This window comes from Thermothelomyces heterothallicus (genome assembly GCF_042370625.1).
Source record: "Thermothelomyces heterothallicus CBS 202.75 unplaced genomic scaffold P884_scaffold_41, whole genome shotgun sequence".
NCBI classification, from domain to species: domain Eukaryota; kingdom Fungi; phylum Ascomycota; class Sordariomycetes; order Sordariales; family Chaetomiaceae; genus Thermothelomyces; species Thermothelomyces heterothallicus.
The window spans coordinates 24,781-40,144 of record NW_027192602.1 but is presented as its reverse complement, the minus strand read 5'-3'; the positions used below and the strand labels follow the sequence as shown (position 1 = coordinate 40,144).

Genomic DNA, 15,364 nt, shown 5'->3' with positions numbered 1-15,364 from the left:
TACTCCAGTCAGATTCGGCCTCATTGCAGGTGGCCCAATCTGGGTGTTGCCAATGCAGCCTCCCACCGTCTTGTGGACCCTTGAGGATGCGTGGGTTCCTGTGCCGCATCCATGCCACTAATGAACGTAGGCCTCGACAGATCTAAGCCAGGGCACACACCAATTGAGAGAGCTGATTTGCCCAGAGAGCTGGTTGCTTACTCATGCCCACACCTCCCCTGAAAAACACAATTGGTAGTGAGTGCACAACGCATCACCCTTATTATCGACATTTCCGGCCCTGGCCGACCCATCCTGTCACTCTGTACGGACACCAACGTACTGTGCCCCCTTGAAACGAGACAAATGCGGTGCTTTTCAGGTCAGGTCCAGGCTACCACGAACAAGGAGTGTAACTACACTATAAGACAAGGTTAAGGTTGATTGAGGTGCTGACGTGAGATTCGGCTGCCGGCGCCGCCCGAGCAGCTGTTTTAAAATATGAGACGATCGTCGGTTCCTGTCGAGTAGAATTTAATTAATCATGATTCCGTCCTAACTTGCCGTCGCCAGCGCCTGGGACTAATTAGTCACACAGTTCGGTGGACGTCTCAACGCTGATCTTCCTCCTACAGCCCTCAATGGAGTCGAGTCAGGATCATCCCCTGCACCCAGCGCAGTATGGTCCGCTTTCGGACGCGCGGCAGGACAAGGCCGCGCCGCTCTATCAGCAGCAGTACCAGCCGGCGGCGTATTATGTGCCGTACCAACAACCACAAACCGGAGAAACGAGCGCACCTGCGACGGGCCCTACCGTCCTCACCGTTACGCGGAGGGTCGGGCTAACCGTCCTGGGCGTGGTTGTCTTCCTGCTTGTTGCCGCCATCGGGCTCAGCACCGGCCTCGGGGTGAGCCAGCGAGACTTGCGGCAGGTGAAGAGCGATCTCGAGGCCGCTCAGGCTGTGCTCTCCTCGGTTGGGTAAATATGGCCATTACGCCCTCCTCCTCCTCCTCCTCCTCCTCCTCCTCCTCTTCCTCCTCCTCCTCCTCCCGCCTTGTCCTTTCTTCTCATCAAGGCTAAGGAGACACAGGGCGTTGACGCAAGGGGTGCCGGACGCGACGGCGACGACCACAACCACACCTGCGGCAGCGGCGGCGACGGGGGCGGCGGCGGCGGACGACGTGGAGTGCCCCGGGGTCAACGGCACCTTCTACACGGCCAGCACGGGCGGCAAGCGGTTCAGGCGCTTGTGCGGAATCGACTACGGCGGCAACGGCGAGGCGGTCGACATCGGCAACGTCAAGACGCGCAACCTGGACCGGTGCGTCGACGAGTGCGCCTCCCGGCCCAAGTGCACGGGAGCCGGATGGGGCGTCATCCAGGGCGACGAGGGCCCGCTGCACACGTGCTGGCTGAAGACGAACCTGACCAAGCCGCACAAGGCCACCCCCGACTGGGGGTTCGCCGTGCTGTTGTTGCCCGACGAGGAGAGTGATGAGGGTGATGAGGGTGATGAGAGTGGTGGGATATGAATGATACGAGAGTCGCCCAACAGAAGAAGGTACGCCGTCGTGGTATCTCTGTACTGTACAGTACATAACGTTATGTACATGTACGATGCTGCACGATTGCGCGGAAGGAAGATGCTACATGACATGGTGCCCACGCGAGCCGCGTGGTGTTTTTTGGCAGAACCGGGTTTCCGCTCCCGGCCCAGGATGCGAAAATGAGGCTTGACTCGCCAACGGTTTTGGACTCCCTGTCAGGCCACAGATTTGGCAGAATCTGTGGGGCTGCATTACCCAAACAATTTGTGCACTCGTGCATTCCTTCTGCTTCGGAGATCGCAGGATTGAAATCCAGGATTGATGGTTCGATGATAAATACGCCCCAGGCGGCCCCCGGACGCCGTGCCATCAGACTCACCTTTTCTGGAGCACAGCAAGGGGTTGGGTTCGTGTGTGTAATCCGTGCACAGTAACTAGTGTACCAGCGACGCCAGGGCAGCGACCCAGCGGGCTGAATTCACATTGCTTTTTCCCCAGGTATTTTTGACGCTAGGGCGCACTGCGGCGGGGACCTCTCAGCCCCACCGGTAGTTTTCTTTTAGAAGGGGAAATTGGCTGGCTGCCACGGAGGCAAAAGAACTTCGCCCTCAGCAGCCTCCCTTCATGAAAAAGCCCGGAGATCTGTACATACTACGTCCGTATAGCACCAAGTATTAGTCGATTAGCGTACATAATTGGACTTCATATGCTACTCCACGATGTAGCGTAGGTAAGCAGTGGAGGGCAAAGTTCCTTTCAATTCCTTACGCAGCAATCATCTCACTCAGGAGTCCTCGAGACGCTAGTTTAGTGTTGCTGACCAAGGATCGCATCCGTGCACTGCTTGAACGATTTTGGGGCGCCAGAGTGGGTCGAGGCATCTCGCGGCCCCGGCTCAGCGTCCCTGCTTCCCGCCGCCTTTTACCAAAAAAAAAAAAAAAGTCGGGCCCGAGGCAGCTCATTCCGCCTCGATGCCGACGGCATCTCGATCTTTTCAGCTCCTGGGAACTGCGAAACTCTGGCTGCCTTCGTGCCACGGCATGCACGCAGCCAACTGCAGCTTGCACGAAGCGGCCCGTCTGGCCCTTGCAGGTCTCGATTCCCCCCCCCCCCTCGCCCCTGCAGACGCCACGGCCGCTGACTGCATGCCCCAGGAACGCGCCGTGGCGCACAGCGCTAGTCGGCCGCAATTTGCCAATCGAGGCCATCAAAATGTCTCACCATCCATGCCAACTGCACCCTCGTTGGTGCTCTGCGCTTGACAGCGACTCGGAATGCCTTCTCGCACACGCCGCTCTCAAGCACACCGGCGCTGGCGGCAGACCACTTCCTCGATCGTTGGTCGTTGCTCATTCGCACAACCCCGCCGTGCCGTTGCACTGATGGCTGGTTACAAGTTCGCAACTAAAACGGCTTGGGAGTTACACGACAGGATCCCGCTAGTCTACTCGCTGCTTGCGGAACCCCGTCCGCATTTTGCCGTTGATTAACTCAACGAACCCATCTCCTACAGTGTAGTAAATTGTACAGATTAGCCCCTTGTGCGTATGCACGTCAAACCTGCTGTTCGCCTCCACAAGCGAAATGCTCTGGACAAGGCAGGATCAACAGCACCATGACGACTTGGAAGTCCCGAGAGCTCTGTCGGGACGGCCGTCTGCGAGCTTACTTTGACAGCTGACCGATCAAGCACTGCAAGCTGGAACTGCACCGTGTACACTAACGTATAACTAGGTACAGTACGTTCACCACACCCACTCCACTTTCCCCTCTCCGCCCCCCGCGATTCTTCTCCCGCCCTTCCACGCATGCCCAGGCGCCACTCCCCGCACTCGGCCCCATCAAAGGGCTGCAGATGCCTGATATCTGATATTTCGAGGCGGCCCTCAACTTGGTCTCGAGGCTGAGATGAAGCGAAGGCGGCCCAGAGAGAGGAGGACTGAGTCTAAGTGTAGGCAGTTAATTAGTGCACCGAGTCAATCCCTCCTGGGCCAGCGAAGGCGAATCCTCTCTTCTTGCTTCCCTGTCATTTGGCTGATCTGCACTGTTCTCCGTAGTTACCAAGTGGGCTTCATTGACAAACCCCCTTTTTTCTGTAGCTGAGCTCGGCAGGGTTTGTCCGCATCGCCGTTTGGGCCTCTCGCCAAGCCTTTTGGTGCGCGAGGAGACTGGCCGCCAGCACGCATTCGGTGCTTGAGATTCCACGGGTCACTCTTCTCTCTCTGCAATGTCACCCCGGACTCTTTCCAATTCTGTCACCCTCCTTGTCGCCAACGGCCCGCCGTCATTGGCCTCCTTGCGGTCCGAGACCTGGGAAAGCCAGGATGGAGGGCGCTAACGTTAGTTACTAGTTGACACCATTCCTTCACTGGGGTTCCGGGAGGCGCATGCACTATGGGATCCGTACCGCGTACGGAGTCCGGAGTACGGCAATGTCATGCACACACACACATACCTCTCTCTCCCTCCCAACCAGGCTTTCATGACGGGGTGGGCTCCTCGGGGTATGTTGCGCCGGATATTTATGTTACCCCCCCCCCCCCCCCCCTCTCCTTTTTCCAGGCTTTCATGACGGGGTGGGCTCCTCGGGGTATGTTGCGCCGGATATTTATGTTACCCCCCCCCCCCTCCCTTTCTCCTTTCACCACCCCACAGCCCCGGTCCGCCGTGAGGCTCTCTCTCTCTGGGACGCTTCTCAACCTTTTCCCGCCGATGTCGACGTCGAGCGAACCGGGACAGACGACAGCTGCGCACTGACAACTCGAGGGAAACCACACGGGTGCGGGCCGCAATGGAGTCCAAGATCAGGCCGGACTCGGTCTCGGCCGAGTTCGAGGTCGTCCACGAGACGCCGCGGTTCCAGAGGGTATACTGGACGAGGGAACCGCATCTCCGGAAGCTCTATGGCTTGGCCGTCATCCTCATGGTGGCCTCCGCGACGACAGGGTACGACAGCATGCTGGTCAACACGTCGCAGCAGATCGATGCCTGGAACCGCTTCTTCTTCCCCGAGCTCCAGGACGACCGGAACGCCGGGGACCCCGGGCTCAACAGCAAGCTCGCCATCCTCGTCAACATGTTCAACATCGGCTCCATCGTCTCCTTCTTTATCACCCCCTACGTCGCCGACCACTTTGGCCGCCGGACCGCCATCATCGCCGGCTGCACCTTCATGGTGACGGGCGGCTTCCTCACGGCCTTTAGCAACGGCTACGGCAGTAAGTTGTTTCCCCCCAGCCAACAAAGAAAGACAGACACACACACACACACACACAAAAAAAAAAAAAAAAAAAAAAGGACACACACATCCGCTAGTGGTACCCGTTTCCTGCGGGACATAGTCGACTGACCAGGGTTTGATGATGGATGATGCAGTGTACATGGGCGGCCGTTTCGTCCTCGGCTTCGGCAACTCACTTGCCCAGATGGCCTCGCCGCTCCTCCTGACGGAGATCTGCCACCCGCAGCACCGCGGGCCGGTCACGGCCATCTACAACTGCCTGTGGAACGCGGGCGCGCTGCTGGTCTCGTGCATCGCCTGGGGCACGGCCACGGTGCGGAACGAGTGGTCGTGGCGGTCCATCACGCTCGTGCAGGTGGTGCCGTCGCTCATCCAGCTCGCCGGCATCTGGTGGATCCCCGAGTCGCCCCGGTTCCTCATCAACAAGGAGCGCCACCAGGAGGCCCTCCACATCCTCACCAAGTGGCACGCCGGCGGCGACCCGCACAACGCCACGGTCCAGTTCGAGTTCCGCGAGATCCGCGAGACCATCCGGATCCAGAAGGCGACGGAGCGCTCGACCAGCTACCGCGACTTCCTGCGCACCCGCGGCAACCGCTGGCGGCTCGCCATCATCGTGTCGCTCGGCGTCATCTCGCAGTACAGCGGCAACGCGCTCTTCTCCAACTACATGAACGCCATCTACCTCGGCGCCGGCATCACCAACCAGAACCAGAAGCTGGCCATGTCGACCGGCAAGACCATCCTGGACCTCCTCGTCACCGTCACCGCCGCCCTGGCCGTCGACCGCCTCGGCCGCCGGCCCCTCTTCCTCGCCTCCATGCTCGGCATGGTCCTCTCCTTCGCCTGCTGGACCGTCACCGGCGCCGTCTACGAGAAGTCGGCCGAGCTCGACGTCCGCGCCGGCTACGCCCAGCTCGTCTTCATCTGGATCTTTGGCATCTTCTACGACATCGGCTTCTCCGGCCTGCTCGTCGCCTACGCCCTCGAGGTCCTGCCCTTCCACCTGCGCGCCAAGGGCATGATGATCATGAACATTACCGTCCAGGCCGTCCTCGCCATATCCAAGTATGTTATTTTTTTTTTCCTCCGTCTTTTCTTTTCTTTTTCTTTTTTCATTTTTTCCCCCTTTCTTTTGTTCTGCTCCCCTAGAGTTCTGCTCCTCCTCTAGAGAGAGGGGGGAGGAGGGGAGAGAGGAGGTGCTGACACTGCCATTCGCAGCCAAACCAACAAGATCGCGTGGGAGCGGCTGCCGCACCACTGGAACTTCATGCTCTTCTACACCCTCTGGGACCTCCTCGAGCTCCTCTTCGTCTGGTTCTTCTACGTCGAGACCAAGGGCCCCACCCTCGAGGAGATCGCGCGCATCTTTGACGGCGACGGCGCCGTCGCCCACATCGACATGCACGACGTCCAAAAGGACATCTACGCCATGGAGGAGCGAGATCCCTATACCCTGCCGGGGAGGGCTCTGTGACGTCATGACCGATTTCCAACGACGTGCGCAATGCATGATGGGATAATTATGCTTTTTTGTTCTGGGGGAGTCTGGCGCTGGGTTATTTTTGTTCTTTCTTTTTTTTTTTCTTCCCTTGTTTACGCCCAACAAAAGTCGAGGTGTGTCTGCCCTGGCCATCCTGGTTTTTGTTTTTATGATACCACCCATGTTGTGGATGTCCTGCTATTTATGATGCCATCCATGTTGTTTGTCGAATGTCAACAACAGCCCGTTGGTGTGCGTGTGACTTTTCGTGTCCGCCTTATTAGTACCCAAAGTAAGGTACTGAACTGCCGCTATGACGTTCTTTGTATATGTCACCCATCACAAACAAAATGACTCTCCCCCCTTTTTGCCTCAGCAGCATCCTACCTCATCGAATCATTCTGGAACGTGCTCGCGCTTAATCTCCCTGTTCATGCGCGTGTACTGGCTCCGCCACAGCGAAGACGAGGCGTCGACCACGGTGGGCAGGTGCTCGACCTCGCCGGTGGCCTCGTTCCGGATGTGGGCCTGGCCGGCGGCCAGCAGGGTCGGCGGCATGTTGACGTAGAGGGTCTCGTAGGCGCCGGCGGGGACGACGAAGGCCTCGTGGAAGATGCCGAGGTGGGCGTAGCCGCGCTTGAGGCACTCGCGGTGGTACCAGTCCCAGGCGCGGCGGTGGACGGCGTCGTGCGCGAACCGGTTGAGCCCCTCGAGGTCGCGGAAGTAGTAGACCGACAGCAGCGTGTTGCGCGCCTCCGCGCCGTCGCCCCGGTACGACGTCATCCCCAGGCACCCAAACTCGCGCGCCCGCGCCAGCAGGTCTCTGTTGCACGCCTCGAACTGGTCCCCCAGCTGCTTGGCCCCCGGGCCCAGCGGCCCCAGCGGGTGGTTGAAGCGCGCGCCCAGGTGGAGCACCACGACGCCCTGCTCGGCCGGGGCGGGGCCGAAGGCCGGAGTCGCCGATCTACCCCCCTCACCCTCCCCCTCCTTCCCCTCTGGGCCCCGGGGGTCGTAGCTGGGGTTGGGCACCTGGCCCGAGGCGCGGCCGGGGATGACTCCGAGCCGGGCGGTGTAGGCGGGGAGCGAGTTGGCGTCGCGGACGGTGACGACCACGGTGCGGAGCAGCACGAAGAGGAGGGGCAGCAGCGCGTACCGGGCCGGGAGCACGAGCGAGAGGACGGCCTGCGCGAGGCCCCCGAGCGCCAGCAGCGTCGGGAGCGAGAAGGAGTCCTTGAAGAGGCTCTGTGCAGCCCGTCTTGTCAGTCGGACGAACCTGCTAGACTCTCGCTCGTTCGCTCGCTCTCGAGAGGCACGGGAAGGGAAGGAGGTTAAGGGCGGTGGGCAGAATCGCATCTGCCAACGTACTGCGAGTCCGCCTGTCGGCGGGTGGGGGTAGTGCTCCTTGGCCGGAGGGAAAATGGCCTTGATGCTTGCGGGAGCCATGTCCGCTCGATGGTCGAGTACGGGACTCGGTGTTGTATAGAGAGAGTAGGTATGGCGGTACAACTGTGAATGCTTGGTGTTATTGCGAAAACAATTCAATATTACCTCCAGAAAGAAGGTCTGGTTGACTTTTTTTCTTTTCTCGGGATACCCCTGAAAAGGTGAGTCGAAGAGGAGACGAAACTCGGGCAGTAAAAAAGCTCGACCGGCTCTGGCATTTCTACCAATTTTTATATTCTGTAATTACGGAGTGCACATAGTTCCAAGGTCGTACCCATCAATGTTCAATCCGGCGCCGGTTTGATGCCAATGATCGTCCATGGTCGGCTTGTTGATCTCGCGGCTGTTGTTGGACCAATCATCGTTTGCCCATTGCCGAGTTAAATGCGAGTGCGAGTCTTGTTCTGGGCTCCGTTCGAGAGAACCCCGCGGTTGTTGTTGGACCAATCATCTTTTTACCCATTGCAGAGTTAAATGCGAGTGCGAGTCCAGGAGGTGCAAGCCTTTCCGCATTCAAGCTCTTCTTGCCTTGCTACGTTCTCCACAAACGTATGCGACCAACAAATACAACAATAACGGGCCGGATTCCGGTGATGATCAAACCAAAGCGTCCAGATACACGGGCAGCCCCTGCGCAACAGAGCACCTATTAGAGTAGCGCTACTGGTCATAGCAGCCTGTGGCATAATAATATAGTTATAGGTCGTCGTCATCTGACACTTCCATTAGCCGTAGATAGATTACTATGGTTCTGACTGTGGAGTCGACTTTATGTTTTGGGGAGCCACTTTGATAAGATACAATTAATTATAACAGATATCTTTGCCCTCCGTTATTATTACGCAGGCCAGGCCCATCCCGCAGCACGTCGCTCACAGCAGCAGCAAAAGAAAACCGAATCACGAATCAGTACTTCGACAGCGGCTGCCGCGGTGCGGTACGAATCCCCACGGGGCCCGAAAGGGAGAAAGAGGGGGGGGGGGGGGGGGGAAGAGGGGGAAACCTCGGTTGGCTGAAAGCAGTCTCAACAGACGTTGCACCTGATTGCTCCACACGATGATATTAGTAGCCAGAGCCGATGCTCGGCCTTTCCTCTCGCCCGCACAAACACTGCTGCACTACAACCCCCTTTATGACGCCGCAGCCTGCGCGGCGCCGGCTCCTCCCGCTCCTCCCGCTTCGCCGGTTCCGCCGGTTCCGCCGACGGTACTGGCACCCGGAGTGGTAGCCAGCGGGCGGTCCTTCTCCGGATCGCCGGCACCTCCTTCCCGGCTGCGCCAGTGGTTGGCCCACATGAGGGCCTCGAGGATGGTGTTGAAGAGGAGGAAGCAGCTGTAATTATTCGGCGACGGTCAGCAGAGCAAGATGGCGAAACCGTTCCTTCTGTCTCGCCAGGCGTTTTGTAATTGTTTGTCTTAATTATGATCTGGGCGAAGAAGGGGGTCTTTTTGTCTGGAGACGCACAATCCGATGATATGGAAGGCCTGAACGGCGTGCTTCAGCCCGCAGTGGGCGATCCGCCCGATCCCCGCGTTCCAGCGGCACCGGCCGCCGCTGTAGTCCTGCGACGAGAAAATGAGGGACGTGAGCCACAGGTAGGTCAGGAGTAGGTTGAGCGGCAGCATGTATCCGCGGTACGATTTGAGCGCTGGCAGGACGACGGCGAACAGGTAGAAGAAGAGGGTGATGACGGCCTGTGGAGGCGGTTGGTCAATCAGTTAATTAGACTCTTTAATTATAGACTCATCCGGCTGTTTGCATCCCATTTCTGGCTGGAGACTGCCTGCCTCAAGAGCCGGACTAGGGTTAAAACGCACAATGACCTCGTTGTACACCAGGTGGGTTGATCTGTAGCCCCGGTGGAGAAAGTACGACAGGATACCGGTGAGAATTGCCGACGAGGAGAGGATCATCAAGTTGTTGAGTCCCAGCAGGGATCGCGCCGTGCGGCCGCTGAAGAGGCCGGTCCTGGTCGCCATTTTCTCAGCACGATGCAACTCTTGTGGAATAATATAATATCGTCGGTATGTGATATGGAAAAGCACCAACGGACGACAAAAGGAAGGACCAGGAAATGATGGGATACACGCACTCGAAGCATACTAATTATATTATACCGTTACTCCAGTAGATGATCACGGACCCAGTCATAAGCCGCTCTCGGGCATCTCCGAAACGGGAGGAATGGGGGCATGACGTTATCGGCGTACTCGAAGCAGCACCACGCTCGGTTGTACGGAATCAGATGAATATGCCAGGATGACGGCAAATCTCGCGCTTGGTTTGTGAGTAGCCTGCCAACTCGCCGTTCCGCTACGCTCGCGTTCGAGTCGGCATGTACAGGGTGAGGTGCGGAGCTCACCTCCGGATGGGCCATTGACGAAGAAACGCCACTGCTGGAGACCGAATCTTTTATCTTGGCAGAGGGACGGATGTCTACTATTGCCTTTGCAAACCCGAGGCCTCGTTCCGCCCAGGGCTGCCTCGCCCTCAACCAGGTTTTTTTCTCCGCATTTGTCGTGCACTACTGTTCAGCAAGCGTCATTGGTCTTGGGGATCATATTTGGCGTCTGGGACGGTTCTGCTAGTCGGGCTGTGTCTCATGAACCTAATGCGGATTGTTTAGCAGGAAGGATGACGCTTGATAGTACGCTTGTTGCAGTTGTGGCGCACCCAGACATAGAAGCACTGTCCGATTGTTGACCACGATAATCAACTAATTATCCGTAGTGATTGGATGCATGCATCCTCTAGAAGGATCTGATCAATAATAATTGGTATTGGTACTTCAAGGTAATATGAACCGTGAGCTGGTTTCCTACGTAATATTATGCTAGGATACCTATCTTCAGAGCTTGCGTCACACTGTAGAAAGGATCGAGTCTCACGACAGATGCTTATGCTCAGTAGACCCACGCAGAGAGCTGTTACTGTTAACCGGGCATGGTTGATATGCTCCATTTGTTCGAGTCCATAGTAGTGTGTTTTCACGGGCTACTACTGTTAGGTGTAGTCCGTGGTGGCATCTGGTCCGGTTAATTATCAATTATCACGCCCTCGCAGGCTGGTGTCAGCATATCTTACCCGACTGGCCCCTGTTCCTTGGTAAGGCAAGCATCTACGAGGCAAAGCCAAGGGTTACGCCCCAAAAAAAACCCTCCAAAAAATGCGAGTGGTGCGCTTCTGTCATCCCAGCTCCGTGTTTCCCTTTCCAGCGACCAGGGGTGACGCTTTATGCCGCGATCGCGGCACGCCCCCCCGTGGGGCAGCAGCCCGGCATGGCACCGTGGCCGTTGCCGATCCGGCTAATAACCCACCTAGGAGTCGGAGGAGACGCGGGGTAGGCGCTGCCGTTTAAATCCATGTTTGAAGCTGATTGCCTTACAGAGCACTCCGTATTACTATGTACATACATACTGCAAGCATACTACCCCAGCTCCACAGCCCCATGGCCTTTTGCCCTCCTGCTCTCCCCCCCCCCCCCCCCCCCTTCTTTGGCATGGAACTCCGCAGCGCGTTCCGGCTAAAAGAGACAGATACCTGGACAGCCCCTGGTCTCATCCCATGCGCACAGCGCTCCTGCCTGTATATAATAATTCACTGCGGTCCTTCAAGGAACCGAGAGGCACGGGAAGGAGAAATAAGTGAGGGGCTGAGACCTGCGAAACCCTCGGTTCGGCGGTAACGGAGTGAGTAATTAATAGATCAAAACATCATAGAACAACATGTCGCCAGTCACTCAACCGTTGGCCGCCGCGGCACTGGCGCTGGCGCCGGGCGCGCTGGGCGCCAATCTGATCGCGTCTCACTTCTCGGGCACCGTCTACAGCCTGTCCCTCACCAGCTCATCCAACTCGACGGGCACGCTGTCCGTCACGTCCGAGACGGACGGGTGCGGCGCCACGCCCGCCTGGCTGCAGCTGTACTCCGACACGGGCAAGGTGTACTGCTTTGACGAGTCGTGGCTGGGCTCCGGCTCGAGCGCCGAGTACGAGATCGCCGACGACGGCAGCCTCACGCTGACCGGGACCCTGCAGACCACCGGAAACAGCGTCCACGGCGCGCTGTACGGTGGCGCCGACGGCAAGGGCTTCGTGGCCACGGTCGAGTAGTACGTTAATACCCACCTTTTTTTTAATTTTGTTTTCGTTCTTCTTCTTTTTAATTCTATCGTTCACCGAGAAAGAAAGACAAAAAGAGAAAGAAGAACAAAGGGGCTGACGGCTGGGCTTTGCAGCACCCCCTCGACGCTGACGACGTACAAGATGCCCTTTGGGGGAGGCCAGCGATTGGCGCTGGAAAAGTTCACCATGGAAGGACAGGGGCCGAACCCGCGCCAGGACGTGCCGCACCCGCACGAGGCGCACGTCGACCCGACGGGCAACTACATGGTCGTGCCGGACCTGGGCGCCGACCTCCTGCGCGTGTTCCGGATCAACGCCGAGACGGGCGAGCTGACGGCCTGCTCCGAGGGCCAGGCCGGCCCGGGCGACGGGCCGCGCCACGTTGTGTTCTGGAAGAATGCCGATGGCCTGCAGAAGGCCTACGTCGTCAACGAGCTCGGCAACTCGGTCTCGGCCTGGGACGTCGAGTACCCGGAGGACGACGACGCGGCCGCAGCGGGGTGCCTCGCGCTCAACAAGACGCAGACGCTGTCGACCTACGAGCCCGGCACGAGCGGGGGGCCGACCACCAAGGCGGCCGAGATCCGCGTCGTCGGCAACTTCCTGTACGCGAGCAACCGGGCCGACGAGACGTTCGGCCCCGGGCAGGACTCGATCGCCACCTACACCATCGACGAGCAGACGGGCGAGCTCGCCTGGCTCGAGGCCGCCAACTCGTACTCGTACTACCCGCGCACCTTCGAGTTCAACCGCGACGGCACCCTGGTCGCCGTCGGCGGGCAGACCTCGTCCAACGTCGCCATCATCGCCCGCGACCCGGACACCGGCAAGTTGGGCAAGCTGGTCGCCAACCTCGAGGTCGGCCGGAAGGGCCGCGCCGGCCAGGAGGACGGCCTGAGCGCAGTCGTCTGGGTGCAGTAAAGGGGGCAAAGGGGGCAAAGGGGGCAAAGGGGGAATTATTGCCTCTTTCGGTTATTATTAATTATTAGGAGTCAATGACCCCAGACCTATGTTGTATTCCTAATAAAAACAAAGTCACACAAATACACGAGATAATTAACCATTATCACTAATTATAATTAGGCACAAGTTGAATTGAAACCTCGATATATATATTATCTGTGTAATTATGATGTATGTGTAAGCCATTACCAGGTTTGGTTGGCATAATGAATTAGTAGTCCCTCCCAAATTCCACTCATCGTAATTATTCTTGATAATAACTAACCCCGGACTCTCGTCTTTCTTTAGCCCTAGGAGACAAAACAGAGCAATTTCCCAAAACGTCACTGGCATTGTGAGATCATGGTCAAACCAGTCAGCCAGCCAGCCAACACCACCGTCGCGTCCGATCAAGCAAGCAGGGATGAGTTCGCTTCGCCGGTTGCCCTCCGCTCCGCCGACCTCTGCTCCCTCCTGGCCTGGCTCCTGGCCTCCCTATCCGCCTTCCGTGCTTCCTTCTCCGCCTGCCGTGCCTCCTTCTTCTCCCGCTTGCGGGCCTTCTTCTCCCTCCGCGACAGCCGGACGAACTCGCTCTCGGGCCCGCGCAGATAGCGGCCCGGGTGGAGGACGGCGAGGATCAGGAGGGCGACCATCATGGGGAAGCAGTCGAGCGCGTACGCGTACTCCTCGTGCAGCGGGATGGGGTTGTCGAGGCCGAACCCGCTCGAGTACTCGATCAGCCGGAAGATGATGCGGATCTGTATTTGCGATCATCGAGTGTCAGGTAGGCAGGGTAATAGTAGGCAGGTAAACGAATAATATTAAACAAAACAAAACAATCGGGTATTTTACTTTCCGCGAATAATATCTTGTCTCCCCCTTGTTCTGTGCGAAGGAAGAAAAAGGAAAGGAAGAAAGGGACACTCACGGTGATAAAGACCAAGACGGCATAGAGCCCGTACAGCAGCGGTCTCCAGCTTGGCTTGTCGGCAGCGGCAGCAGCAGCGGCGTCGGAGTCGGAGTCGTAGTCGGAGTCGCCATCGTCGTAGAGCGGCTCGCGGCTGCACCGTCGTTGGAAGGCGATCATGAGACCCAGGAAGAAGAGGATGAAGAACTGCTGGAGGCCCACGCCGGCCATGTAGACGTACACGGCAGCGAGGCCGAGCTTGCCGTGGAGCTCGGCGGTGGCCATGGAGCCGCCGACGAGCTGGACGACGAAGCTGAGGATGTCGGCAAAGACGAAGCAGCGGGCGATGACGATGGAGCGCAGGCCGCCCACGCCGTTCTCCGGGTGCCAGTACAGCACCATGCGCGCGAACGTCATGTAGACGAACGCGTTGATCCACAGCGGCGCCAGCAGGAACAGCAGCGTCCACGACGTGGAGTAGCCCTGGTTCTGCTGGTCCCGGGACCCGAGCGAGTGCAGCACGAACGCGAGCGTCTCCCACAAGGCCCCCATGATGAGGACCCAGGCGTATCGCTGTCATTGGTCAGCAAGAGGGAGGGGGCAGGAATCTTGGGAACCATTCTTTATCTATTGTATTTTATTGTTCTTTTTTTTGTTGTTGTTGTTGTTTGGTTTTTATATTTTATATTTTCTTTGGTGGGTGTGGGTGGGTGTGGAAGTTTCCTTCGGGAGAAGACCAAAAAGTCCGACAACAAAACAACGGAAAGGGAAATACGTAGGACAGACCTTTCTAAAGACAAAGGCCTCGACGACATGGATCCCAGTAAAGATGCCAAAGATGACGGCGACGGCTACGGCAGGGGCAAATTGGGGGTTGAAGTTGTAGTAGGAGTTGCAGGCCGTTTCGCTCGGGGGCACGTAGCCGTTGGGGCCGGGCTCGACCCAGACGCAATCTTCGTCATCGTCGCGCCGGAGAAGTCGGGTGGCCGCTTGGGTCAATGACATCTGCGGTAGTTTGGGCTTTGTTCAGCTCGTTCGAAGCTTTGTTGAAGGTGCGAGAAAGGCTGTGATGGGCGCTGTATTAATTAATTAAGTTAATAATTGTCTGTCAATTCCTGTAAGACACCCTTATGTAAATATTGGAGAACCCCTGATTCCTACCATCACCAACCCTTCCCCTTTTGAACTCACGAGAGTGCTAAGCCATCATCACTCTACGCCATGCCCTATAATTAGGCGGCGTTGAGATAGAGGATGCGATGGCTGGAACCTGCAGTGAAGGATTCAAGACGGATGGTAATAGTGATGCTGTCAGCACCAGAACATGCTGGCCAAGAACAGGCCAACGGTCAACCGCACCCTGGGGCCACGCAATGTCCACGCAAGCCGACCGCTCGTTGGTTGGCCAGCCAAGGAAGAGTTTCCCCCCAGAAACTCGTGCAGCGGCTGCCTAACATGCAATCCTGGCACCGAATTGTTCTGCTTCTTCTCCCATCGTCGACGAGATGCAATGGCGCAACCCGCTCGACGAGGTGGTTTCATTCCGCGCCTGATGGGCGGACGGCCCAGGTGCAATGCCCTCCGTCGGTAAGGCATAAGTCGGGACCCCTGTTTTTGGGCCACCCCCCATTTGGGCCACTTAGCAAATCTTGGCACCCACACCCACCCATCATCTTCAACCTTCCATACAACAGTCT

The 15,364-nt window shown here is 57.8% G+C and overlaps 7 protein-coding genes across 7 annotated transcripts; 3 read left to right on the top strand and 4 right to left on the bottom strand.

Annotated features, from left to right (window-relative positions):
- The first annotated feature begins 431 nt into the window (after window positions 1-431).
- Window positions 432-1,843, top strand: P884DRAFT_252168 (uncharacterized protein). The gene is made up of 2 exons (XM_069440718.1): window positions 432-958; window positions 1,071-1,843. The coding sequence occupies exons 1-2, from the start codon at window positions 621-623 to the stop codon at window positions 1,510-1,512; spliced, it is 780 nt and encodes a 259-aa protein (XP_069293477.1). The 5' UTR covers window positions 432-620; the 3' UTR covers window positions 1,513-1,843.
- An 860-nt stretch (window positions 1,844-2,703) lies between these two features.
- On the bottom strand, window positions 2,704-3,652 carry P884DRAFT_273341 (uncharacterized protein; the record flags this gene model as incomplete). Its single annotated transcript, XM_069442580.1, has 4 exons — window positions 2,704-2,913; window positions 3,197-3,246; window positions 3,286-3,466; window positions 3,611-3,652. The coding sequence occupies 4 exons, from the start codon at window positions 3,650-3,652 to the stop codon at window positions 2,704-2,706; spliced, it is 483 nt and encodes a 160-aa protein (XP_069293476.1).
- A 580-nt stretch (window positions 3,653-4,232) lies between these two features.
- On the top strand, window positions 4,233-6,530 carry P884DRAFT_265152 (sugar transporter-like protein). Its single transcript, XM_069441915.1, has 3 exons — window positions 4,233-4,745; window positions 4,903-5,836; window positions 5,990-6,530. The coding sequence occupies exons 1-3, from the start codon at window positions 4,319-4,321 to the stop codon at window positions 6,243-6,245; spliced, it is 1,617 nt and encodes a 538-aa protein (XP_069293475.1). The 5' UTR covers window positions 4,233-4,318; the 3' UTR covers window positions 6,246-6,530.
- Window positions 6,458-7,694, bottom strand: P884DRAFT_319389 (uncharacterized protein; the record flags this gene model as incomplete). Its single annotated transcript, XM_069445354.1, has 2 exons — window positions 6,458-7,493; window positions 7,617-7,694. 2 exons carry the CDS (start codon window positions 7,692-7,694, stop codon window positions 6,648-6,650), a joined length of 924 nt encoding a protein of 307 aa, XP_069293474.1. The 3' UTR covers window positions 6,458-6,647.
- Window positions 7,695-8,881: 1,187 nt separating this feature from the next.
- Window positions 8,882-9,673, bottom strand: P884DRAFT_169296 (uncharacterized protein; the record flags this gene model as incomplete). Its single annotated transcript, XM_069437299.1, has 3 exons — window positions 8,882-9,026; window positions 9,159-9,388; window positions 9,512-9,673. Coding segments are annotated over 3 exons (537 nt in total), but the record flags the coding sequence as incomplete, so codon positions are not given.
- Window positions 9,674-11,419: 1,746 nt separating this feature from the next.
- On the top strand, window positions 11,420-12,739 carry P884DRAFT_212319 (Lactonase, 7-bladed beta-propeller-domain-containing protein; the record flags this gene model as incomplete). The annotated part of the gene is made up of 2 exons (XM_069439140.1): window positions 11,420-11,805; window positions 11,932-12,739. 2 exons carry the CDS (start codon window positions 11,420-11,422, stop codon window positions 12,737-12,739), a joined length of 1,194 nt encoding a protein of 397 aa, XP_069293472.1.
- A 180-nt stretch (window positions 12,740-12,919) lies between these two features.
- P884DRAFT_252155 (RTA1 like protein-domain-containing protein) lies at window positions 12,920-14,892 on the bottom strand. Its single transcript, XM_069440717.1, has 4 exons — window positions 14,859-14,892; window positions 14,454-14,743; window positions 13,689-14,240; window positions 12,920-13,518 (listed from the first exon to the last, which is right to left on the bottom strand). Exons 2-4 carry the CDS (start codon window positions 14,670-14,672, stop codon window positions 13,171-13,173), a joined length of 1,119 nt encoding a protein of 372 aa, XP_069293471.1. The 5' UTR covers window positions 14,673-14,743; window positions 14,859-14,892; the 3' UTR covers window positions 12,920-13,170.
- Between the last annotated feature and the right edge of the window lie 472 nt (window positions 14,893-15,364).